The sequence below is a fragment of the Haliotis rufescens genome, unplaced genomic scaffold, assembly GCF_023055435.1.
Source record: "Haliotis rufescens isolate VD_foot unplaced genomic scaffold, xgHalRufe1.0.p SCAF_26, whole genome shotgun sequence".
NCBI classification, from domain to species: Eukaryota; Metazoa; Mollusca; class Gastropoda; order Lepetellida; family Haliotidae; genus Haliotis; species Haliotis rufescens.
Window position 1 is genome coordinate 1,946,942 of NW_025963957.1, and position 27,547 is coordinate 1,974,488.

At 37.6% G+C, this 27,547-nt stretch overlaps 1 protein-coding gene across 4 annotated transcripts; it reads left to right on the forward strand.

Moving 5' to 3' along the window:
* On the forward strand, positions 1-27,547 carry LOC124141488 (brain-specific homeobox protein homolog). 4 transcript variants are annotated; one of them, XM_046509527.2, is made up of 4 exons: positions 1-78; positions 21,511-21,787; positions 24,008-24,192; positions 26,630-27,547. In XM_046509527.2, exons 2-4 carry the CDS (start codon positions 21,532-21,534, stop codon positions 26,897-26,899), a joined length of 711 nt encoding a protein of 236 aa, XP_046365483.1. In that variant the 5' UTR covers positions 1-78; positions 21,511-21,531; the 3' UTR covers positions 26,900-27,547. The 4 variants fall into 4 exon arrangements, with proteins under 4 accessions (XP_046365483.1, XP_046365485.1, XP_046365484.1 ...); XM_046509529.2 differs by lacking the exon at positions 1-78 and adding an exon at positions 13,304-13,323; XM_046509528.2 differs by lacking the exon at positions 1-78 and adding an exon at positions 20,903-21,017.

A 27,547-nucleotide genomic window follows, 5' to 3' on the forward strand; every position in this document is an offset into this window, starting at 1 on the left:
CACTTCAAGACGAACGCGAAAGTGGGCGGTGAAAGAAACTTGGGCGCCGTGACTTACACTTATTACAGAATTACACAGGTGGGCTATCATTTTTTAAAATCTTACAAATAGTCTTATAAATACCAATTAATACTATAATTGATACTTTTGAATTTGAATTCATATTATACATATAGTATGAACAAGGGAGATGGTTATGTGGATATACACGTTCTTTATTACAATGAATGTGATGTGTCGTTTAGATACCAACACCGTTATCAAGCAAGTGATGTACAGAAATGTGAAATAGTAAGGTTATACACATGTAGATACTTGACGTTTATACAAGGTTGAATGATGATAGATTCATGTTTATAGGTGAGGTGAGGTGAAATGGGGTTTAACGTCGCGTCCAAGATTATTGCACTTATATAGCGACGTGCATGTACGTGTGTGTGTTTCTGTGGCTGCTTGTACTAGTCCGGACTGATGCCGATTTATAGTGCTAGCTCACTGAGATACCATGCCGCAGTTTAACATGAATACCCCACTCAGACACAGCATACTGACTCCGAGCCAACCAGTCCTTGTTTTAGACCCTTAATGCCGAGCGCCAGACAGGGTAACAACAAGTTCATGTTTATACATCAGATCAGGTTAAGGTTTAAAGCCGAATGATATATTATATATAATGATCTAATCATTATTAAAATGAGGTATAATCATTATATATAATGATATAATCTCAATCTGTAATGATATATGAAATAATAGAACAAATAAGATTGACAAGCCTTGATTGAGTTAAACAATACTTGGATTAATATTGACGAGTTGATCGGAAGCCAGTAGGCTTGATAACGGTGTTAGTATCAACAATGAAACGTCGCATTAAATGTACTGAAGACGTATGTTCATAGAACTGTCTCCCTTGCTCATCACACCAACTTCTAAATGCCACTTAACGACGATATCGTATTTTAGAAGATATAACATCGGCTAAATAATTGTAACAATTGCGTCACCATTTATCATTAACTGCCCTGAGGCCAGTGTGAAGTTATATTATGAAGTGAGAGATTCCGTTACCTTCACGATACATTGTCGTTGATTATTACATAGATAGAAAGTGTTATTCTGTATTTTCCACTTGGAATTTTTTTTATTAATTCTCTCAATCTCAACAGATATGTCATCCAATCAATTTCATTTTTTTCCGATGAACTCTTTTTCAGCTTTATAACGTTTTCCTAGCGTATGTGCATTTCCGTTAACCCATTCACTTTCGATAATTATGTCATATGTACAAACATGTAGGAAGGCGGTTCTCACAATTTATAAGAACTGGTATTTTGTTCTGCAACAGATCCGCGGGAAACAAGAACGTATCTGGCAAATATTCCTACTTTTATACACAACACGACACATCGGTGGTAAATATGTTCTTATGTGTCAATTATATAGAACGTGCTAAGGTTAAGATAGATCAGTGTCTTTCTGTGTGGTTCCACACAAGCGCATATCAACTTGTCCATTTTGTGCGTGGTAATTATAGACCGCTTAATCGATTGTATTCAGGGCGAAAACTTGACGCATTCTTAGCCATTTCAAATATTCTAGACGTTTGTTATCAGTGATTATTATGAGAGAGGTTTAAAGCGTCATATTTGTATATTTAAAATAAACTGTATTTTATTAAGGAGACAACTGACATCCGTTATTTAAATGAAGTCTGGACTGAAATCGTTTAAACCATTTATGTTTCAATAACGCTCCCAATCACGTTTGCATTGATCTTAACAAGACCACACACCTTTAATTAATACACATAGCATGAATGAAACAAACTGATGATTTTAAGAGCACTCGTACGTAAAGTTCGTAGTGTATTGTTTTCTTTGAGCCAAGGCGGAAGTCATGAGACACTTGCTGGAGTGAGTACAGCCTTTAGCAATATTCCAGCCATGTCACGATGGGGAAAATCATGACCTACTTGCCTTTGCATGTGTTTGTGAGAACACCTAGAATCATCACCATTTGATAGTGATTCATGAACACATGCTTATGATATAGTCGGAATCGTAATATGGATTCTTTTAATTATTGAAATGTTTTTGGTTGCTTCTATTTGCAAATATACTATCAGCTTTATGACGACATCGTAGGTACCTTTTGGATGTTCACTGTGACGTATTGTACAATGTGTAATGTGTTATTGATGCAAACAGATGGGATGTGTTCCACTGTAACGATAGTGGTCATTTCATTCTGACTGAACGACCTGTGTTATCGTGTCACTGGTTGGTCTGCACGGAAAGGAGCGCTAACATTATTTTAGTTTGTTCCCTTTTGCTGGGAGCAGAGTACTATGTTATCGGTAAATGTTTGTTTGTTTGTTTGTTTTTTAACGCCGCACCCAGCAATATTCCAGCTGTATGACGTCGGTCTGTAAATAATCGAGTCTGGACCAGACAATCCAGTGATTAACATCATGAGCATCGATCTAAGCAATTAGGATAAAATGACATGCATCATTCAAGTCAGCGAGCCTGACCACCCGATCCTGTTAGTCGGTTCTTACGACAAGCATAGTCACCTCTTATGATAAGCTTGGGCTGTTGAAGACCTATTCTACCCCGGATCTTCACGGGTATGTCGGTAAACGCTGAACTGAGGTCACGGCCCGAACAGTTTAGTTATACACAATTACCCTCTTGTTGTGGTACCCGTGGCAAAATTATATTTTTAAGGTATTTACTAGGATATATGAATTTTGAGGAAAAAAACATCCCAGCCTTCCCCACAAAACCTGTCCATGTGTACCCCTTTCGTGGAATTATTCTTATGCTCTTATGATATCAAATATAGCATCTGTGATGATCCTGACCTTTAAAAACACATTATAAGTGTTTTTGTTGTAAAACCGCACTCAGCAATATTGCAGCAACATGCCGATGGACAGTCAAAGATAGAGAATGGACCAGACAGTGATCGATATTGTCAGCAACTATTCGGTACTTTGGGTACGAAAACACACAATTAACCAAGTCACCGAACCTGACCAGTCGATCCATTAGGTCGCTTCTCACGACCAGTATAGGTTTCTGGGGACCATTTATTTAAGCCGGAATCTCCACGGGGCACATTATGAGGTATCAGATGGGGATTGCAGTGTTATATGTAGATCTCAAAGGCCAGCAATGGTGGAAGGCCTACGTTTACAATGGAATCACATCGAATTTGTACGCACACAAAGTCGGATAAGGATTTATAGGGAAGGGACAGTAGAATCATTTAAGATTGAAATTAAAAATATATATGCATTTATTCTGGATAGTACCTAAATCATCTCATAGACGGATACAGATAGGAAATATGCCCCCCTCCACACACACCCTTCCCACAATTAACAATTACAAATACAAATTCAGTGAACAATCCACCCAAAGCATTATATCTATTGTACCATTCTAAATATTGCCGCCGTTCCCCTCTTTTTAAGCATACTTAAAATTTAACGTTTGACGTTTTGTCAGTATCGGGTGTTAAGTTATTACTTCACACAATCTAACTCATTTCGTGAAGGAAATTCACCGCTTAGTGACCAGTCGGTCGGGGAAGATCGTCGCTGCGGACACTGGACAGCCAGCCATGACACCGGACACTACAGGATATTCACTAGACTGCCCGAGGCTGTCGCTCATCCTTCTCCTCCAGGGAGTATAGACTGACCAAGTGATGCGACACAGTTCTTGACCGACAATAACGGCCTGACGTTTTTATTTGATTAACTTGGCAGGAATATCTTGTAGGTTGTGTGGGCGGAGTAGGGGGCATGGCGTGTGTGCGTGCGTGCGTGCGTGGGTAAGTGCGTGCGGGCGTGCTTGCGTTTGTGTGTGGTAGGTGGTAAGGGGTGGGTGGTAGTTGGCTTTGTACCCTTGTGTTGGCTGCTGTCTGTGTCTGTATTGATCAAAGATTCTGAGACTTCTATTTGGTTTCACTTTTCCTGGATTATGTTACGAGGCTTTGAAACAGTCCAAGTCTTAAAGGGTTAACGAGAGATTAGGGTGTAGTATTTATCTGGAAATGAACATTTACATAAATTATTTACATTGATTTCACACACACAACATGTTAATATCAAAAGCAGCGTCCAATTACACAGTTGTCCTGCAGGAATCGTTGTGTGTTGTGATTTAGTCGAGAGTTGTCGACATCACAGCTATTGCACGATGAACGGTTAATACTCAAGTCTGGATCAACAACCCGGGTCTGAGAGAGTCGCGAAACGAATAAACGCCTGCCTTGAATGAGACATCAGGTCAAAATCAACGTATCAAGAGATATTGAAACGAAAGCAGTCTTCTTGAACAATGCAAACAAAAACGTTTTATTTAAATTACATGTCCTGTCGTTGTGGAAATTACAAGTGTTTACCGTACTTTAAACAATAGACGCCTGCCTTTAATATACACCGGGTGTAAGACGTCTCTGAAATAAATAGCCGCCCGTGCGTCTATTAAAAAAATCTACGATAGTGGTTGATAACGTGAACACCGAACCATGCCGTCGTCTCGCAACAGCCGATTAGCAAGGTCACACAGTGATGAGCATGTCACGCGTCTCTTCTCGAGATGAAGAAGTTAATGAAGTATTTACTTAACATAAAAGACGCACGCAGTCTAATGTGCTGCATATAAGTAGTATCGCAACAGAGCTGTATAAGGAGACACAACACTTTCAGAACACAGGACTGTATGGTGTGGATGTCATGACAGCTTCCATGTAATAGTTGTTGTGGATGTCATGACAACCTCCATGTTATAGTTGGTGTGGATGTCATGACAGCTTCTATGTTATAGTTGGTGTGGATGTCATGACAGCTTCAATGTTATTGTTGGCGTGGATGTCATGACAACTTCCATGTTATAGTTGGTGTGGATGTCATGACAGCTTCTATGTTATAGTTGGTGTGGATGTCATGACAGCTTCCATGTTATAGTTGGTGTGGATATCATGACAGCCTCCATGTTATAGTTGGTGTGGATGTCATGACAGCCTCCATGTTATAGTTGGCGTGGATGTCATGACAGCTTCTATGTTATAGTTGGTGTGGATGTCATGACAGCTTCTATGTTATAGTTGGTGTGGATGTCATGACAGCTTCCATGTTATAGTTGGTGTGGATGTCATGACAGCCTCCATGTTATAGTTGGTGTGGATGTCATGACAGCCTCCATGTTATAGTTGGTGTGGATATCATGACAGCCTCCATGTTATAGTTGGCGTGGATGTCATGACAGCTTCTATGTTATAGTTGGTGTGGATGTCATGACAGCTTCCATGTTATAGTTGGTGTGGATGTCATGACAGCTTCCATGTTATAGTTGGTGTGGATGTCATGACAGCCTCCATGTTATAGTTGGTGTGGATGTCATGACAGCCTCCATAAGTTGTCCAAAGCAGCATGTTCTAGTTGATGTAGAGGTCCACTACGTATGTAAACATTCATAAGTATCACTGCTTTGCAGCGCTTTATTGCATTATAGTGCTTTAGTTCACTGTGTGGTTTAGTTTATTGTAACGCTTTAGTTTGGTTAAATGCTTTATAATATTGGAGTTCTTAAGGATATGTTAGTGTTTTTTTATAGTTCTTTAGTTCACTTATTGCTTTAACATATTTAGTGTTGTGGTATATGTTAGTGCTTGAGTATATCTTAGTATTTTAGTATAATTCCGTGCTTTAGTACAGCCTCTTGCTTTATGTATATCCTTCTGATTTAATATATGTAATGATTTGATATATATTAGTTTTATTGTAGAGCAGCTACCAGGAATGGGTGATAACATTAATTAATGAACCAATACCTAATAAGCTTAGATCTAGGAACAAACTTTTGCTTTCATAACCGCATTTATTTATTTTTCAAGTCGTTCTAACGTACATTACCCATCAAATGCAGCAGACAAATATACACTGTATCGATATATACATGTGGTAATATATCAATACATTCATGACCACTTTAAGACATCAGGTATGTCACTGCTTAAGCGGTATAACAATAAAAGATCTAAGGACTAGTAATACGCAAAAAAGGTCATTCACAAAAATACTCCTTATTCTTAACTAAAGAGCAGCGGATGACGCCAATGTTATTTCCTCAAAAAAAGTTGTCTTTTCCACAAAAGTTTGAAACTTTTCGGAACATCTCATACCATTTTTTCTTTTCTCTTTTTTGAAAATGTTCGCTTGTAATCAGCTCTTCCAGCTTTGAAAAAAAACACTGAAAGAAATTGCAAATTAAATCGCCGGCAAACGGAATAAAATCAATTGTTTACATGTGGTTCATTTCATTTGAATTTCCCATTTTTCAACGCCTTCAATCTCAACACTCACCCGATTAGAAGGGCACAGTGCCTCTGTTGGCCTGTAGTTGATTAGCAGCAATAAAACTGACAAAAACTCCTCAAATCTATCAACAATACGATACAGTCCGTACATTGCGTGTGACCGACATGTACATTGTATTGAGACTCTTGTTATCTACGTACACAGCTAAAACAGAAACGTGAACAAAACGTGCGTGGGTTAGTCCATTCTATTGAGGAGGGGAGGAGAGGTTTAAACGCATGATGTGCACGTGAATTATATGAACGTTTGTTCAGCTTAAACTGACGGTGGGTGAGTGGTCAACGCGTTCGCTCGTCACGCCGAAGCCCTTTGTTCGATTCCAACAAAGGTACTATGTGTGAAACCCTATCTTTGTGTCCTCTGTCGTAATATGGCTTGCATATTACTCATTTTTCAATGTCAAGGTGACCATTTTTTTGTATGACTGTTTATCACTAACTTTTCAACCATTAAAAAAATATTGTTAAATATCGTTAAATGAGAAAGAAGAAATTCAGTTCTATTGCAGTGTTGATAAAGTTAATTTATCAAGAAAGGAACATCCTATGAGTAAACCTGTAAAAGGAGTGAGTGAGTTAGGTTTAACGCCGCGTTTAACAGTATTTCAGTCATATTACGGCGTGTCAGCTTAATGTGGGAGGAAAGCCCGAAGTGACGTTTACCACTTCGGTGAATCCCACGAGCATGGGTATGGTGCTGACAAACCTAGAAACATAATCGGGGCGAACCGGGATTCGAACCCACAATCATAGGTTTCTGGCATGCCCAAGGGACGCAACTCTGCACAGCGATTCGCGGCGCCTTAGTTAACTGGGCCACCCGTGACACACACATCCCCCCCCTGTTAAAGAAAATGACATCGTATGATAACACGTTATTGGTAGAGAATCGCTCTGTATTCCGGGTACACCCCGATAGTAATTCAGAGGAACATATTCCCTGAGTAATAAATAGAACTATTTGATACTTAATGAATAATATGGCGATTTAATTTGTGTTTCGAGAAATGCCTAAGCTAGACCTTAATTGTTTTTTCACGATTACCTGAATAATACACAACAGATGACTGTTTCTGTTTGAATTAACTTGTTCCCACGTTTATATCGCTGCATTACTGCTAAAACGGTGTATTCGCTAAAACGGTGCATCCCAGTTGCGTAGACGATTTTAATGATGTCAATCGCTGGATTATCTGGTCCAGAGTCGATTATTTACAGACCGCCTTCATATAGCTGGAATATTGCTGAGTGCGGCGTTAAACAACAAACAAACAAACTTTCCAGGATACAATAATTCAGCGTATTTTCTCAGCACCATATCTTTTGGTTTCGGGGGACAGGGGTGGTCCAGTCGTTTAAGGCGCCGCGATTCGCTGTGCAGAGTTGCGTCCCTTGGGCAAGCCAAAAACCTATGATTGTGGGTTCGAATCCCGGTTCGCCCCGATTATGTTTCTAGGTTTGTCAGCACCATACCCGTGCTCATGGGTTTCACCGAAGTGGTAAACGTCTGAGACCTGCATCACTTGGGGCTTTCCTCCCACATTAATCTGACACGCCGTGATATAACTGGAATACTGTTAAAAGCGGTGTTAAACCCAACTCACTCACTCACTCTTTTGGTTTCACCAGAATAGTTAACGTCTTACCCGCCGTGATATAACTGAAATACTTACAGAGCGGCGTTTCACTCCACTTTCTCATTTGATTGTGATGAAACTGTGAATAGTTAAAGGGGAAACAGGCTGTAATCGTTTAATCGCTGACATATTCAGACACTGCCTTGTTAAACTCACTACGTGTTAATGTATTGGTTCACATGTTTCCCACACTACTCTGGCTTTAAATCGATCGACCTCCGCAGCACACAGTATACATAGCAAACTGATTCCGTTACAGTGTAGTCGATGTTCTCAATAAATAGTTTGCGGTGTGATCAACACGGGCATGACATTCATATAAATTCGCCAGAACAACGTTTAAAGGGCAACTAAGAGATCACTTTGATAGAGGGACACTTCTTTCCGAGAGCAATGTTTCGGAGATCCTTGTGGCACTTCCTGTGTGAGTCTTGTTGGAATGAATAGTCTAGTACTAGTGGGTGACTGAATGAGTGAATTACAACTTAGCGGGGCATCGGCAATATCTCTACCATATAGCAACCAGTCCTAATTTTAATCCAACGTGAGTCCGTATGTGAATCCAATGGTAGTCCGAATGGAAATCTTATGTGATGACGTAGTTCTTATGTGAGTCCTAATTGATCATATGTAAGGCTCCAATGCGAAGACCTTATGTGAGTCCGTATGTGAGTCCTAATTGATCATATGTGAGACTCCTATATGACGACATTATGTGAGTCCGTATGTGAGTCCTAACTGATCATATGTGAGACTCCTATATGACGACCTTATGTGAGTCCGTATGTGAGTCCTAACTGATCATATGTTGGACTCCTATGTGAAGTCCTTATGTGAGTCCGTATGTGAGTCCTAACTGATCATATGTTGCACTCCTATGTGAAGTCCTTATGTGAGTCCGTATGTGAGTCCTAACTGATCATATGTGAGACTCCTATGTGAAGACCTTATGTGAGTCCGTATGTGAGTCCTAATTGATCATATGTGAGACTCCTATGTGACGACCTTATGTGAGTCCGTATGTGAGTCCTAATTGATCATATGTGAGACTCCTATGTGACGACCTTATGTGAGTCCGTATGTGAGTCCTAATTGATCATATGTGAGACTCCTATGTGACGACCTTATGTGAGTCCGTATGTGAGTCCTTATGGCAGCCCTATGAGAGTTTTTATGGGAGTCCTTATAAAAGTCCCGTGGGAGCCCGAATTGGAGTCCCTAGGGAGTCCTGGTGGAGACCTTATAAATTTACCTTTTCTTTGTGCGATTTACTGTTGTTTTGACACAAAGAAACAGAATGTCTTTTGCAATACATATCTCACTAGATCCACAAAAGCACACACATACATCCAAGCTATAATTACATAGTTATCACAGAAGCATTAACATTCAAAACAATTACGAGGAAGAATATACATGATCTTTATACAAGGAGAGTGGTGTGTTCTATACACTGGTTTGGTTGTTTGGGGTATCTCCTGTCCGGGCGTTATATTTACGCATATATTTAGGCAGATAATCAAGACTGATTATTCTCTTGTGTTGACAAAAAAAACTCGTTAATCCAGACGTTTTCACTGCGCGTTAATTCAGAATGTACCCAACCTTGGTACAATGTGTGAAGCCATTCCTTCTGTGATATAACTGGAAATTTGATCAACTCTCTCACAGCCAGTAATGCGTGTGAACCTTCCGGTCAGGTGTGATTAAAATTAAAATTCAAAAGGATGTATCAGGTACAATAACATGAATCAAATACTTTAATATGGCAGGACAGGAACAAATCCCACATTTATTTATGACCTTTTTATATCTAAACACCCATATATTTCTATTACGTTATATTTGTCGAGAATTGTGTGTAAGGGAGCATTATATATTCAAGATTATTTGATCTATCATTAAACCTACAAAATGACAAACCGATCTTTCTATACGTATTATGTTCGTTACAAAACATGTTACCATTTTTTAATAGATTGGTAAAACACAACGGTTATTTTGAAACCAAAGCTTTAGTGTAAATAAACAACTCGTTTCAATGTTTCAAAACAATGAAATGCCACCAGTGGGGCAGGATACGTTCACCTCTTCGCGAACACCTGGTGTCATCACTATTGGATTGTGATCCATGTGCTTACTATACAGTCGGGGACGGTCGGGTAGCCTAGTGGTTAAAACGTTCGCTCGTCACGCCGATGACCCGGGTTCGATTCCCGACATGGGTACAATGTGTGAAGCCCATTTCAGGTGTCCCCCGCCGTGATATTGCTGGAATATTGCTAAAAGCGGCGTAAAACCATACTCACTCACTCACTCACTACTATACAGTCGGAATCGTACAATGGATTCTGTCTCCGGCAGATTATTTCTTGTGATTATGGAAATGGTTTTTTCGCTTATATTTCAAAAGAATGATCGATTATACAACAACAGATTCAAGAGTCCGTTTGTCTTGAATTCACAAACACAAACTGCGAGACTCAATCTTGAGTCACATAGGCGCAACAGTCACTAAACGCCCTCGATCCCCAGATCTGAAGCAATCAAACCGTCCTCGCTGTATCGACACATTCGAACGGATATTGGATTTAGTTGCCGGATTAGTTGGAAATTAAACACGTCCTCTGTGTCCCATATTCGCGAGAAACAACTTTCTAATTTGACTAACGAAGCGAGAAATTGCCGAAATTGTATCAGGATTCCACTTATAAATACACAGCGAGGATATGGCCTCTACCAATCAAGAGCTCAAACGGCAGAATATCGACTGATATTCGACGGCGGAAGAGACAACGAAGGTGATGAGAGAGCAGGCGGGGCAAGCGTAATGATATTAAGACAGGGAACTACTTTCACGAGAGAAACCGATTCCATTGAAAGCACTCTTGTTTCGGTCACATTTTTATGTTTGAAGATTTTTGACACGTTTTATTTGAATTACTTGTCATCAAATCAAAATTAGATTTAATATTTATATTTCTCACGAAGCCTGGATATATGAAGAAAAAAAGATATATGTCAATAACAATTATTTTATTATTAAACATTTTTTTAAAATATTTTCTTAAATGGACAATAGAATAAGGTGAACGGAAAACGCTTTAGGGTGCCCTGCCTGTAAAATAAATGATGATTTATAGATCAAAGTATTTACATTATAACGTTTTTTGCAGTATCACACAACGGTTGTCAGTATGTGTATACTGTGTTGCATGATGTTACAGTTGTTCAAATCTAAAATAACATTTAAACTGTGAGTCTTGATACTCATTATACTTTTTCGAAAAAAATATGTTCCTGACGTCACTGGTGTGTTTTCTTTTTCCGTTGATATTGAATGACATCCACCTCGAAGACCGCCGTGACAAGTGTGATAAATGAATGATCATGTTTAATAAGCATATTTGGTTTCCATAACAATATAGGGTGGGTGTGTGGGTGTCTCCCCATTATGGTGTCTCCCAAAGGAACTGCTATTTGTATAAACATGTTATGTCTAGTGGAAATAGTTCCTGCTATCCCGTGCTTGAGTATGAAAGGTCCGTCTACGAGGAAATAATGACAAGATAATACATTTTCAGTATAATATTTGTATTTCTCTGCACCCGTACATTTCTTCATACATAATATTTAATACTTTCTTTTTTTTTAACAATAATGAAATCGTGAAAAAATCCTGAACATTTTGTAATTAGATAAATATATCTAACTCGCATACTTGTTCAACGAAAGACACTGTTTTATTTCTCAAACATGATCTTTTGGGTTAGTTTGAGAATTAAAAAAAACTATGTAGTTGTTTGCTTGTTGTTTGCTTGTGAATGCGGCCTGTAAAATATCGAGCAGGGTATTTGCGGACAACCCGGGTCATTGATGTTACGATCGATTTTGAAAAATCTGCTCGATCTTTGATATGTTAATACTTTGAGATGTCATTTTTTTTTTTACACCGTTATAGTTTTAAAGGTGTCGGTCACAAGAATGAACACAGGTGGGGCGGGATACGCTAACCTTTTTGCGAACACCTGGTATCATCACTATTTGATAGCGATTAATAAAGAAAAGCGTATGATAAACTTATGATATAGACATTTAGCAGAGACTATTTACCGATTGTGGAAATGGTTCTGTCACTTTTATTTGACATGTAAATAATTATTTAAGCGTATGTTGATTGTGAAGTTCTGTATGACAGTATCAAAACTTCAATTCTTTTTTTAAATATTAATATTTTAAAGCTATTCAATTAATATCCTACCATGAGTATAATGAATTTACCACTTGCAACCAGTTTCAAATTGTATTTAAAGCAATAAAATGTACAGATAGCAGTATTAAGTAGGTTAGTCTTAAATGTCAACCCTTCCATAGGCACATGCTTATTCATCATAATATAGTGTGCATTACAAAGAAATAGTTCAAAATAGTGTGTCATTGGAGTTACTATAATGAATCAAATACTCTGAGAAGGACTTTTATAGATAACAACGTCTATATTCATATACATGTGTAAACATCCTTTCAGGACTACGTTTTGGCCCTTCATCGGCTGAATGACAGGATTCAATATTGATCGCTTGAGGAAGCAATCATTGACGTGTTGACAGTCCTATAACCTAGATCAACTAATTATACTGCATGTTGCTACAGCTCTACCTATTTTATGACTTCAACCATCCATTCAGAGATGAATTGTCATTCTCAAACGACAGTATACGTAATACGTTGTCATTATCAATGAAGACAACGCTACATCTAGAATCTCCATGAATAACATATACAGCTAATTCACACGTTCTGCGCCTAATCCCTGTAACGAGACCATCCTTTACAGCCCCGTTATAAAGTTATAAAATGAACCCCGTGAAAACGTTACCAACAGCAACGACAAAAGACAGGTGCTGCCTCCATTATACACCTACCACGATCACCTGAGCCAGCGTCCATCAACACACAGGTGTAAACCAAGATGATAACTTGTTTAATGTCAGGTAATGGGCCAATCATCTCGTAAAGTAGATTACCGCCTCTCTCCTAATACTCACCTACTGTGGTGATTTGTTACAAGTTGATAGCCAAAGAAAACCAAGGAGTTTTCTCTATACCTATTACGCTGTCTGGCTTAGCGGTACGGGTGGGGGATTTCCAACCAGCCAGGTAGCGATATAATCATACGACATTGGGTATTGTTGTTTGGGTGAGTTTACATAGCCGTACTTAGGCGGGCCGATTGCAATTGGTGTGTCTGACAGACAGTTGGTCGAGGCAGGACGCGTGCGGGTCACAGGTAAGGAGAGGCTCTCGCCTCTATAACAATTATTATCACAATACAATTGACTATTGTTCTTTTAACCATATCTCAACACTGATTGATCAGATGCCATAGTTGGTGTGAAGATTTAAGATTCTGATATGATTATGTATCATTTAAAAAAAAATAACGGCTAGCATTTCATTACAGGACAACACTTAGATATATGAGCACGTTTGTAAATACTTGACAATATAATTTTTACTGTGTAATCATTGTGTTTTATGTAAAAAATGCGATGCCAAGGGACCAAGTCCAAGTAATTTCTTATTCCAAAATCGTTGCCATTTCTCAAATTACAATATTAAAAGTTTCCAGGATAGGTTGGTATGATTAGCCAAACAAATGACTAAATCGAGAGAAAAATATCTTAATCGAGAACGGGAATCTGATACTTACAATTAAAATACAGGAAACTCGCTCAGTAGACACATACAATAAACATGACATTATACAGATGTCAAACACGGATAATACAAGACGTTCTACAGCCATGGCGTTGATATACAGTGTCGGATTAACGAGACTTGACTGTAAATATATCTTAAGGTACAAACGTTTTGAATATATAATAAACATGATCATCATAATATAATTATCAAAGAGATCGGAACAAATGTTTTAATTAAATTCCTACCCACACTTATTTTACCAGTATATACGTTTACTTGAACTTCTTGTTATAAAGCGAATTTCGAAACATTGTATTTAAGAAAAAGAGTTCAGGATCTTTCCACGTAAAGTTTGTTCAAGGATCAAATGGCAGCGTAAATATATATACCCGGCTGCACCTCCATTAGCTAATAGCGAACTGTAATGTATCGCTTCTGAGTTCACTGGAAACTGTTTAGATTATCTGTAACGTTGCTTCAGTGTACATACCTTACATTTTGATGACCATCACTTTCACTGTCACACATTTCCTCAAATGTCAAATGACTTAAAGTTAAAAGTCATTATCTGTCTTTTGTTTATTACTCACGTGTTGATGATTATCTTGAATGCAGATTGATAACTGTAATTATAATGGTTTTAACTATCGTAGGAGCATCAGGTTTACAGAATGTTTCATCGATTGACACACAGTCTTCCAAACAAACAAACATTGGCAGTTGTGTGTGTGATTGTTTTCTTTATGATCTTGTGGTTTTATTATGATCATGACATGATGCTAAGTCGTTTTCATGTTCGAAAGATTTTTAATGCCAAAAGAATTCAATGCTTTCGTGTAGTCACATAGTTTTATATGAATTCATCCCTTGTTTATGTAAACAAAACGTAACACAAACAGTATACATCAGAACATTCTATATCTGCGGAATTCTCTTATCCTTGTGAACAGAAATGATATCATTTTGTTTGTAGAAAAATAGCACAACAACGGGAAATGCCATGTAGTATTTTATATTGTTTATATAACAGTCCCTTGCCGCTCAAAATGTTTGTTTTGAATACTGTATTCAATTAATTTTGTGTGTGTATATTATCGCGTTTAAGTCGAAGTAGATTGGTATTAATGTTATGTTCAGCTTGCATTTAATATTAAAAGGTCAGTACTATATTAATGTAAACATATCACACTATTATTGACGGTACTACAATATCGGTTCTAAAATATCATAAAGCGACAATAGCAGAACAGAAAATTCGTCACCCCAAATAATGAGCAATATTTATTTCTTAATACAATTTATAATCGAACCCCATAAAAAATATAGTTTTCTTTCATTTTTTTTACTCGAGCAAAAGATAACGTGTGTATTTGTGAAAAAAAATCAAAGGGTTCATTGAGATTTTTTCACAACCATACTTCAGATACTTTAAAACCAATCAATAGTCCAAATGTACTATCAAACCTGCCGTGATTTCCAGACAAGCGTTTTGCCGTCCGTCAATCTAACTGCGATCAGGGTAGGTGTGAAAGACTGCTTGACGCGTTAATTGTTCCGCCCCGCTGATAAATGACCGCCCAGCTACTGTTTTATAAGCATGGTGGACACAACACTGACCATTTCCTCATTCCCCTGGTCAGTAGCTTGAGGGTACGGACGTGTAAATGTTGTAACACTGATTTGTTATCATTAGCCCAGGATTGTAGCTGTATATAGCGCGGATATCGTCAGTATACTGTACATTTTATACCGACACTTGGAGGAATGGTTTACGCGGATTCTTACGTTTACCCAGAATACCAGGTAAATATATCGTATGTCCATGATGTTATTTTATATGTCAATTAATCCCACACAAATTGAGGGATTTAATCAGTTTACAGCGTGTTCGGAATGTCAGCGTTGTTGTAAATGAATGATCGGAGTGTTTGCATGTCATTTAAAAATGCTTGTTTTATATCATTTCTCTTTTTATCTTGCACGTCTAGTTTGGCTGCTGACGCGAAGTAAAACAATATTCATTCTAGTTTGGTACTCCTAATCATGCACTTATGAAGTCAACAAATTCTTTTTTTATTTAACAAAAAAAAGGTATAATCTAAATACATGTATATTGATTGAAATAGCTGTCTACACTTAAGTTACACCTGTATTTTTCACAAGGGTCGACATTTACAATTGCATGAAAAGGTTTGATGTCAGGCAAAGTCCTACTGTAGAAGAAAACTAAACTACCCATTAACTGTTAGTTAACTATAATCCATAACTGTTATTTACCTATAATCCATGAAACTGCTTCCATGACTGGCCCGGTGTGTACACTTCCCCAAAACCCAGTCTGTGTATTCCGGTCATATTTGTTTACTACTTAAACTTGTTTTAAAATAATATTTTGTATGCGACATTTACCTAATATGATACTGAGCAAGTACAAAATGATGAAATACGCTGAAATATTTTGTATTTAATCGGGAAATTAAAGCCTACAAAAAAAATATAAATAAAAAACTGAATTCGTAGATTTCACTAATATGTCCTTTGACAGTATAGCCTACCAGCCTCATCAACAGCCTCTTTTCACATGAAGTATATGTTAGCGCTGACCTCAATCACTTCGTTTTCATTGCTATTATACGGCGATCTTCTTCACGATACACACACCTTGTGTTAAAAAGAACATGATCTATACAAATAACAAGGCAACGGCAATTCTATATTTATGTCAGCTTGTTATCTGGCAAGGGGAAAATCGATAGTCTTGTACTGAAAATGGTTGTATCTGAGACTCAAAGATTAACGAAATATTTCCAACCGCTGGATAGCTTTTGATATTAATACATTGTTTCAAAAGCACACTACTCATTATTTCTTCATTTCATTCTTTTAATAGAATTTACATATTATTTATCTATATTTCGTTAAAATTATTTTTCCGCCTTTAAACGACCGAGATACGTAAACTTCTAAGATCTGTCGTTGAGAAACACGTATTAATTGTTTTGAAGCATGTTTACTACTAACAATGGTGAATAACATCAGGATAGACAGGATCTGTTTTGTTTGTAGAGTAAATTATTCCCTGAAGCTTTGTATTAATGGTTTTGACATATTCCATGGGATATTTTTCTCAGAGCCATCCACACATAGTATTGTCAACATTCCTAATACATATAAAATGATGTTTAAGCTGTTTCGTTTCGCAATTACAATGTGCATTACGCACATGTAATTCTAATGGATTTTAAAAGGGATGGTTTCACAAATTACTGGAAAACGTCAAGTCCTTTCATCACAGTAAATAGTTGAAATAGTTGTGAAGAGATATTTTAATTTTACAGCAAATCCCTGTAATTTTCGTACATTAGCACTTTCCCACATGCCGCCTCAGATCTTAGCTTAACAGTGACGCAAAAACACCGTCATTTCACAACGCTATTTCACCACGGTAACATTCAATATGTCAGGGCCGTGAGTGGTCGAGGTTCGTAAGTTACCGAGGTTGTTATGCACGAAAAGGTGTGATTTATGTTGCAAATCTCACCTAACTTTAACCTCAATCAGCAGCTATTGCCGTCATTACCAGGCTAAAAGGATCGGAGATGTTTTTTCGCTGTTTGACCAGGGAGTGATATTTTCTGCTTTGTCGAAGACGTCGCTTTTACAAACTACATCATCTTTGCCCGCTTATTACACGAGATTTGGCGTTCAGATCTAAATACTTTGATGTGTTTTTTCTTGTAGGTAATTACTACAATTATCAGTCATTATGCACGATTCCGAGGCTGGCCGTCAGGAGTCATTAAATAGTCAGGTTGGAATAGCCTCAGAACGAGGCTCAAATAGCGGGATAATAGGCCACCTTTACGTTGTTAAAATGGATGCACGATCCCACCCCAGTCCTTAGCATCCGGCACCAAACATCCATTAAAAAGGTGATTGGCGGAAGAATCAGGTCTCCTTTGGACTGGGGTTGATGCGCCTGACGTCGCTAGTGGGGAGCAAAGATGGCCAATGACGTAAATAGCTTGGAAATAGACCAATTACAGCTATTAGACCTCAGATTTTATTTAATTTCCAGGGCTGAAGAGGAAAGAGCGAAATGTGGCGAGGCATGTCCCATCGCTGGATGCATTTAGTTATTGCAAAGGGCCTTATTAGCTTATTTCCTGCCTCAACTCAGAATATGCACGACGTTTTGCGGCAATTTTTGTCGCATTACTGAACAGCATTTTATCCGGTTTGAGGGTATTTGCTTATTGTTGCCAGCCAACATTTCTAGTGCCTCCCAGGCCCTAACATTTACCATGGTTGTGACGGGTAATTTGTCAAATGGACGGCATTTTCATGGGGTTTATATGCCTGCTAGCAGGGGAGAGGGGGAGGGACAGGGACAAGGGGGAGGGGCGGGAAGTAGAAACGCGGTGTAATCATAAGGTAATCCTCCTAAATATCACATAATTGTACTTTGATGATAAACCACGCGCAGGGGTCTTTTCTTTGCTGCATAAAGACTTATTGATTTTCATTGTAAACGTTCTGATGCTAAATGCCAGTGATCACCCTGCTGATGGGCGTAGCAGGACTAATAACAAAATAACAGTTCTTTCATTTCGTTGTTTAATGATAAGTGAGAATTAAAGGTTCAAAAATGCAGAAAATTATTAGTTAGGCGATCTTTGAAGAACCTTCATCGTAAAAAATGACAATTTATCCATCTTAAAAACTAGATCTTGAGTAGCGTTCAACAGGACGAACTTTTGTCTCCCATCAACAAAACCGTTCCGGCGTTCGTAAATGATAAATAGGTAAAACTGTATAACTTTTTCAGCGATCTTAATGTTTAATTCAGATTAATTAAAATTATTAGTTTCCACGGATTAACACGCGTATTGATAATCTAACATAACGATATCATTTTCTCAATACGGACCAATTCTCACTGTTTCACATCGAAAAACAATAACTATTTCCAAATGCTTAAGCTGCAGAGGCAGCCAAAAGCAAAATGTTTCCATCACCTGAAGAAGATAAGGAGACAGCATCAGTTACAAGACGGAAGGTATACAATAGCGGTTCTATGCTCTATGGTCAGGTATAATGACAGGTACTATCTAATTAGGAGGCAACCGTAGAGGCTAACTAGGCACAGATAACCATAACTAGTGACTCAGTATTCAGAAGTACCCATGCCTTGGAAAAAGGTTACAATTGATGACTATAAAATCTCCGCTTTGCACTTGGAGTTTGCCTAATGAAGTAGGAGTCACATAAGAAACGGCCAAGCAACAACAAAAGGCTCCTTCATTTAGGCTTTGATTGGGGAAAAGGGAATCAAATTCACGAGCGTTCATTAAATTACAGTCTCATCCGTTTTGCTAAGTAAAGAATTCACACCACGCATCGTCATTAGGGCCAAATTAGCTAGTGATTTCTCTAACTGGCCTCAGAGGTGATCGGAGCTGTCGGGTAATGCTCTGTGCTCACATGGCTAATGCGTTTCGGTCAAAAATCAGACGAACGGGGCAAAAAAAGTCCCCCTTGAGACGAGAAGAGCGTTCGTCCAAGTAGCGTGGCAAGTGGGGTTGTTTATAGTTATAATTGGCATAATAGCTGGGTGATCGTGGCGTCTTGGCATAGTGTTGGGTGTGGGGAATAACACACACGAAACGTCGACACTGCGATGGGGATGGTTAAAGCCAGTTAGTCCATGAAATCACGACGTCTAATTCCATAATTGATTAAATCATTTCGTGCTTCCTGGCTGCCGAATTTGACGAATTACCGAACGGCGGGAGATGGAGTGTCGTGAATCTTAATGCTGCACAAAAGGCAATCTTTGAGTCGCATCCAGTCAAATCTCGTAATAACATTTGCGATAAAAATCACAAAACCGGTGGACAACTGCCCAATGCATGTTTAACAGGTCTGAGGGCTTCTGTTCAGTAGTCAGGCTACCAGAATATGGAATCGTTGGAGAAATGTCGTTTATTCAAACCACAGCCCCAGCCTTCAACACTGCATAATGCTATTAATTATACACATTTGAATGGCGAAGGGTCCATCTTGGTAGGCATGCAACACACTTATGATAAAATAAAGTTGCAAGAATAGCGGAACATGCAATAGTTCCTAACAGATCCTAAAACTTTTCATATTATTACTTTTAATATGAAGATAATCGGATGTAGGGTGTAGATAGGGGTTGGCCCGGTTTGTCGGGTAGGGGAAGTAGCGAACCCCACCTGTCCCCTGTTAATTCAGGTAGAATTACAACTGTAAAGAATTAATAAGTTCTTGACAAATCCCATTATGTATATAAGATATGATCCAGGTGTTGTATAAATACAGGTGGTTCGTTGGACCCAAGCGCCGTTTATTGAAAGAAAATGTAATTTACGTGATAGTAGCGACGCTGTTGATAAATTTCATGCACTCTTCAATTGTAATTATTTTTACAGCTATGGAACTGATTTCTTGCCTAGATGTTATTATAATAAACCAAATGTGTTAAGATTTCACAGTCTGTTAAATAGTACAAAAATAGTATGTTCAATAAATGGTCTAAGGTTGTTCAATCATAACGCAAACATAAGCCTTGTGGGTTAAACAGTATATACATTTAATTGCTGTAAATTGTTGTCAGTTGTAAATAATCTGCCTGCTGCCAAGTAACGAAAATATGTGTGTGTATGTGTTTGTGCCAGAAAAGTAAATAAAGTTATCTGTCTTGTCTCTCCTATCCTATTGAAATGGAGGTGCTACAATTATGTATTGTGATACGTATAAAATGATGAACAGGATTAATATTATATCTACAACATTGCCACTTTGTTGAAACAGGCTGGTATCTGATCTCTCGATCAACAGAACCACGCCGTGTTGTTTAAAACACAGGTATTTAACATGAAAGACGTTTGTCTTAGACATCACCGTGGAAAAAAGATCACTTAATGATTATGAGATATGTTCCCGGTTTGTCCATCTCATCCACCGAGCCCAAGTCCTCAAGCGATTCAAGGCGAGAGCGGCAGCATTGACATGGCCCAACCGCTGCTCGCGCTATGTTAATTAGGCAACGACAAATCACAGTAATTTGGCCGAATTAGTCCAAAGGATTTTCGTGCGGAAGTATAAACCAAATTACCACTTGGGGTGACGGCGAATAGGCATCGGCGGACTGATACAATCTCATGTTCGATTGTTTGGCTAACACTTTTAAAGCTATCTAGGGAGGGTAAATGGTATTCTCCCGAGAAGGCACGTGGGCGCACATACGAGGTAATCTGGGCAGGAATAGGAGATGTTTGTGAGTTTGGGGAGAGTTGGTCGTTTTTGTTAGAATTTGACACTGATATGGTGATTTAACTTCTAAAAGATACCGATTTCTCTATGTATTTTCAATTTAACATTTTTAAAGCTGTTGCTTTGAAGTTGATCAAATTCAGTTTCATAACCTTATTCATTTGAAGGACTTTCAACCCAGAAACATTAATATTTGATCTTTTTTACTTATTACCTTTTCAAGTTAGTATTATTTATAAAAAATGATTTCATACGTTGGCAAATTATTTTGTGTAATGTTTGTGTGTATTTCTTGGCACGGATGGTTTTTGATATAATCAAAAAAACTTTTTAAGGTTTTGAATAATGTGATATATATAATGCTTTGTCATGTCATACGGAAGTAAGATGTTTATACGGTTGAAAAAACCCAACAAAATATGAAGTCTTGTTCGTGCAATTAATATTATTTGTCTTGTTTTGTTTTCAGAAAAACGTACCAGGACTTAGCATGACAATGTCTTCTTTCACCGAGCCTCACACAAGTAGATCAACATCGTTCTTCATAGACGACATCCTCCTCAACAAACCTAAACAACTGCCTCGCGACTTCACGGCGGTGACTGGACTGCGGTCGGCATTCCCAGAGTACGGGTATGCGTGTCTCCCCGGGACCCCCGCCTTCTACACCCACCCGTTCCTGGCCCACGGGGCAGGGCTCATCCCCAAGCACCCAGACCACCCAGCCTTCCTCATCCCGACTTCCAGTAAGTACCGTTATACAAATATTCTTTTTTCATTTTTACAGAAATTGTTAAATGCATTATCCGCTCAATGTTTATGATGGTGCGGATGTGTGTATTTTGACACTAAAACATATATTTGAGTATATTTAAAACGGACTTCTATTTTTAAAAGATATTTCGTTTCTTTAATAATTTTATGAAAACACTGAATATGAATTTCATAGTTTCACTGTTTATATAATATTAGGGTACAGAAGGGTATAAATACAAAAACCGAAATATGTAAACAGTGTTTTTAGAAAATACTTGTTCTCCCAGAAATGATATATCGTTTCATGTGATGTATCTGTGTTATTCCAAAATAAACAAAACAACAAATATATAGGACATATCTATCATACATACGCAGTTACGTTACTGTTTTGCCGAGGAGGAAAACAAAGTAATGATTTAAGAAGACAGTTATTTAAAATGTTTGTTGACTTCAATGGGAGAAAGTCCATAAAGTTTACAGAGCAGGACTGAAGATCGATACATTCCATGGTTTAGCCGTCAGTGGCACCAGAGAAACTGTTCGAGGAACTACCATCGCAAGGGAAGGACATGTCAAATATTGCTGAAAGATTTTAGTGACGATATAATTTTTTTAATATTTCTATTTACAACGCATGAAAGTCAACGTTTAGGCTGCCGTATGTTTTTTTGATTGGCAATTTAGGGTCAAAAGTTATAGATTAACAGTTTGAATATTGATATTTAAAAGAGCTGCATTTACTTGTCTTTTCTCCTTTTGTTAAAATGTTCGGACCATAAGAATATTCGGAAAATAAATAAAATAAATAAATAAATAAATAAATAAATAAATAAATAAATAAATAAATAAATAAATAAATAAATAAATAAATAAATAAATAAATAAATAAATAAATAAATGGCCACAGGATAAAGAAAATTCCTATAGTACCAATTTTCATTATAAACTTGTCAATCGATAAATATTATTCAAGAAGTTTCTAATAATAATTTATCAAATGTTATCAGCTTATAAAGCCAATGACGGAATGATATGAAGTACCTGTCATATGGCGGTTACACCAAACAACAATAGTTAGGCCATGATGTACAAACAAAGGACAGGTAGCGCACGTACTTTGAACTCGGCCTAATTGGCGGAGAATTACCTGTGCAACGTGTTGGCTTTATCTGACCCGCGTCTTGTAAAGTGCAATTAACAAGACTGAACGGTGACCAAAACGTAATCATTTAGTCGGCGCCTGCGTTGCATTATGGGAAATCATGTTCAGCACTGATCCCGTTAATTTGTAGTGAAGCCTCACTGATCCTTTTGTATAAGCTGTCAAAGAGATTCGTATCAGCATCTCAGGTTATTATTAAGATATGCGTAAATAAATATTGAAGTTTGATCTTCAAATTTGGTTATGTCCATGTTCCTTAGTTCTTGTATGATTGCTGGCGTTCGGGAATTATTTTCTTGACATTCCTTATGGATATATACACTTACAGATATAAGGTTGTCAGAGCAATGTCTAGCAATGTTTTCACAGCCAACATTAATACAGATTACAGGACGCTAGTAATACAAGTAGGAAGGTTTCCCTGGTGAGAAATAAACAACGATAATTATAATAATAATAACAACAACAACAATAATATTATTATTAACCACAACAACAAAAACAATAATAATAATAATAATTATGATAATAGACAGTTTTAAAATGAGTTAGGTAAATATTCATTATCTAATTTAATAACAATCGTAACTAAATATTTATTTCGGTAGCATGATGTCATGGTAAGGCGAAATAAATATGATTTAACTGTAATTAGCTACAGAGTCGGGCTAATATGCAGTCCATGTTTTATACAAGACTCTTAAGAACCTATTTGGCTGTATACTAATAATTTGTCTCGTTTATTATTTTAACAGTTTATAATCACCACAATAACACAAAGTCAATATCTCAGTTTCACGTGTTTCCGAACCTAAACTGAAATGGGAACTAGACGATTGGACAGTCCCCATTTATATGATAAAAACTCAAAATTCTTCACGAACGTGTCAGTTACAGTACAAACTGTCCTTGTGGGGGATAAGGTAGTTAGGACAGAATTAAGTTCGCTTAATGCTAGTAGAACTGAATTTCTGGTAGAGCATTACAACCCTTCTCACTTACAATATCACACAACCAAAACTTATTATCTCCCTTGTTTTTGAAGGTCTCCCGCTAACCCCGCTGTTTCAACACGACAGCCCAGGGAAACACTGCCGCAGGAGGAAGGCCCGGACCGTGTTTAGCGACCAGCAGTTGAATGGGTTAGAGAAGAGGTTCGAAGCCCAACGGTACCTCTCCACCCCTGAGAGAATGGAATTAGCCTCTCAACTCAGTCTGTCAGAGACACAGGTAGGATGACATTTTTTGTCCCTAGATATGTATGAATTGATGTTGGACGGGGAAGTCGAATTTGGCAGATGCATCCATTTGAAAACTGATATTTTTGCCCCCCACCACCACCAAATATGTCTGATATTCAAGGAACGAACTTCATCCAGATGTATAAATTGACAGTTGATTAGTCAAATCATATTTGACAGGTACATGGTTTTAAAAATACATCCTTCATTCTTTTTGGAAAAGGTATGCTTGATATTAACGAAATGCATCTATTTTATTTTGAGAAATGATTAAAGACAGTTGATTTTTTAAGATCAGAATTATCCCTTTTCGTTTTTTCCAAGTTCAAACGTTATGAATACTGTTTTGGGTCTCATAGAATACATTTAAGAAAAATAGGATGAATCTTGAAAAGACATTTTATGAAGTAATTGTTTAGTAACGTGTTGCTCCTTATGTTTTAAGTATTAAATACAGGGAACCACAGCGCATTTTAGCTAGTTTTAGATCTGCATCTTTACCCCTGGCTATCGAAACAGGACGTTTTACAACTCCACCAACCCTTTAAGAAAATAGAATCTGCCCGCACTGTTTTAAATTTGTTCATCAAAAGTTTCACGAAGATGAATTTCACTTTTTAATGTTATGTCCTTTATATGATGATCTTAGAAGTATTTTGCTTAGAGAATGTATTGTTTTAAATCCGTTATTTGAAAATATTAGCGTTGATGACGCTTTCATTTATATTTTAAAATGTAAAGAAATTCAGCCTTTGTTAGCCAATACACTTTTAAAGATGTTTAAACGTAAGCAATCATTTAGCTTGGCATTTAGCTAGACATGTAAATTTTATTGTCAATGTATTTTATAGTATATAATGTATATAATGTTTTATTGTGTCTCATAAGCCTAATGGCTGGGTGTTACTTTTTAATATGCCAAAGAACATGCATATATCGTTCTTTTGTAACACGTGACACGTTAATAAAATAACTCTCCCTGTTTAGTTATATAAGTGGGTCAGAACTATCGCCGTTCAAAGTAGTGGACAGAAAGTTTGATATCGGCTGACTTGTACTTAATTCAAGGGGATCAGGTTCGTCCGGAAACAATCAATTTCTACTGCATCAATAAATCCTCTGAAGTGCATATGCCTTTTATCGCAATTTGCATGAAAACCCAACTGTTATTAAAAAATATAATTATTTCAAGTGACATTCATCAAACTAGTCCTGAAGACCTGTACCAAATTTGAACTGTCCAATTAAGCTAATTTATACCAAAGAAATGTCGACCATGTCTCGAAAGAAATTGTTGGTTATCACATCATTTAATCTAAAACATATTGTCAACCACCCAAATTAGATAATATAATGTTTTGCTAATCCCAACTTATCGCTTAATGTATCCGGCGCCGGATATTAAGCCGAAGTAAAGCACATCTCAGTCCCTCTTAATGGCTTAAGAAGCTGCTTACAAATGGTTGGAGAGCTCTTATCTCAGCAATTATACGGTAACGATATAACCATACTTACGCATCGTTCGGTGAAGTTGAAGGAGTCATTAGATGGTGAAGATTGCTTGAAGAAGGCAAAGCGATAATTGGATAGCAACATGGTTGATATTTAAGTGGCTCCAAAGTTATATGGATAGCCGGATTAACCAATAAAGACGCCGACATAAACATTGAGATAAATGTATCACATCACTTGAAGATAAGTGGTGTACCAGCGAGTAGAGGTGTGAATTGGATTGCTATATTCAAGATAAGATAGAATCATATGATGGCGCTGCAACGGGGAATTCCTTTACCGTTGAGTTATGTACAAGTAACTTCCACGGGTTCGTGTTGATCATGAGTGAGACAGAACATGCATCTTCAGGTTCTCGGAACATAACGGTACTTAGCAGCCTTTGATTACAAGTGCTATAGTTGTTTCAAACACGTGCTTTATGATGATATGAAACGGATTGTCACTATGATAGTCTTTTCATTTTGTAATTAGAATAAAGGTTAATTTGTTTCATTACGTGTATCATACGTGTGCATTATTAGCATGTGCGACCTTGCACTCGCCGAGTTGACCTCTGATATGTGTTTGTAATGTGAAGCTTTGCGTGTTAATGGAACCCCACCTGTTTGCGTTGACAATTGAGTTGGGTATTGCCATGTACAGTAAACTACGTTTATAACGAACACGCTTATGACGAACTTGCGGATATAACGAACTCTTTTTGGTCCCGTCCATTTGCTGTATATATGCTGTATATATATATATATGCTTATAACGAACTACGGTTATAACGAACTAAAATTAGTGGTCCCTTTTAGTTCGGTATAACCGTAGTTTACTGAAAATATTATCCATATGTTCATTAATGTTCAGTTCGAGGAAGAAGCATCAAGTTGTATTCTTTGGTTTTAATGTCTCTTACTTACTTTCAGGTGAAGACATGGTTTCAAAATCGAAGAATGAAACAAAAGAAATTGCAACGCAAAACACAAGATGACAGCGACCCCTCTAACACAAGCGACAAAAACAACCAATCAGACAGCCACTCTGACGTAGGAGATGACCGATCAGATAGCGGCCATCTTGAAAGTGATACACCTGTTACTAGTTACAAGGACTGCGCATGCTCAGATAACGAAGATACGGAAGAAATAAATGTTGTGGATACAGATATTGAACATCCTTCTACTTCGGCATCATAATATATCACAAAACGTTTTGGGAACAGCATTATGTTGAGTGCAAATGGGAGTTATCCCCCTTTGTGATATCCGGAAGCAAGATGGAATGCCAACGCATTCTTGATCAACACATGTCATTCCGGGAGAAGCCGAACATCGTTTGGCAAGTTACAGAAAGAAGCAAATAATGACGAATGGTCAGAACGACACCCGAATCCTCTTGGCGTATTCCACAAACTACAAAATGTGAGATTGATATTAGCCGAGTGAACGGTAGTTATTTGCAAACATTAGGAACGTCGTGCCCCCACGTGTGTTTTCATTTTCCATTGGGACATATTTTTTGAAGATGCAGAAATGCTTTTCAAATCTGAATCAGATGAGAGACAGTGATGGGGCCGTATGAATAAACAAGATCGCAAATCGCTAGTTGTGAAAGACACGTTGTTAATCATTGACCAAGAGACAAACCACATCGCTATTGTGAATATTGAAATCCTTTTGACTATTTTCATACGAATCTAAACTTGATGTGTTGTGTTGGCCATGTACAGTGCTATGTAGAGCTTTGAAGTTGTTTTTTTTCTGTGAATAATATTTATATAAACATATCTGGACTTTGTGCAATAGTCTGTCGATGAGACGGATTTTCCAGTATCTGTTCAATAA

What these genes read in the sequence shown, in the direction of transcription:
- LOC124141488 (XM_046509526.2), top strand. An exon ending in CTTCCTCATCCCGACTTCCA is followed by an intron (nt 21,788 to 24,007) that starts GTAAGTACCGTT and finishes TTGTTTTTGAAG; the next exon opens with GTCTCCCGCTAACCCCGCTG. An exon ending in TCAGTCTGTCAGAGACACAG is followed by an intron (nt 24,193 to 26,629) that starts GTAGGATGACAT and finishes ACTTACTTTCAG; the next exon opens with GTGAAGACATGGTTTCAAAA.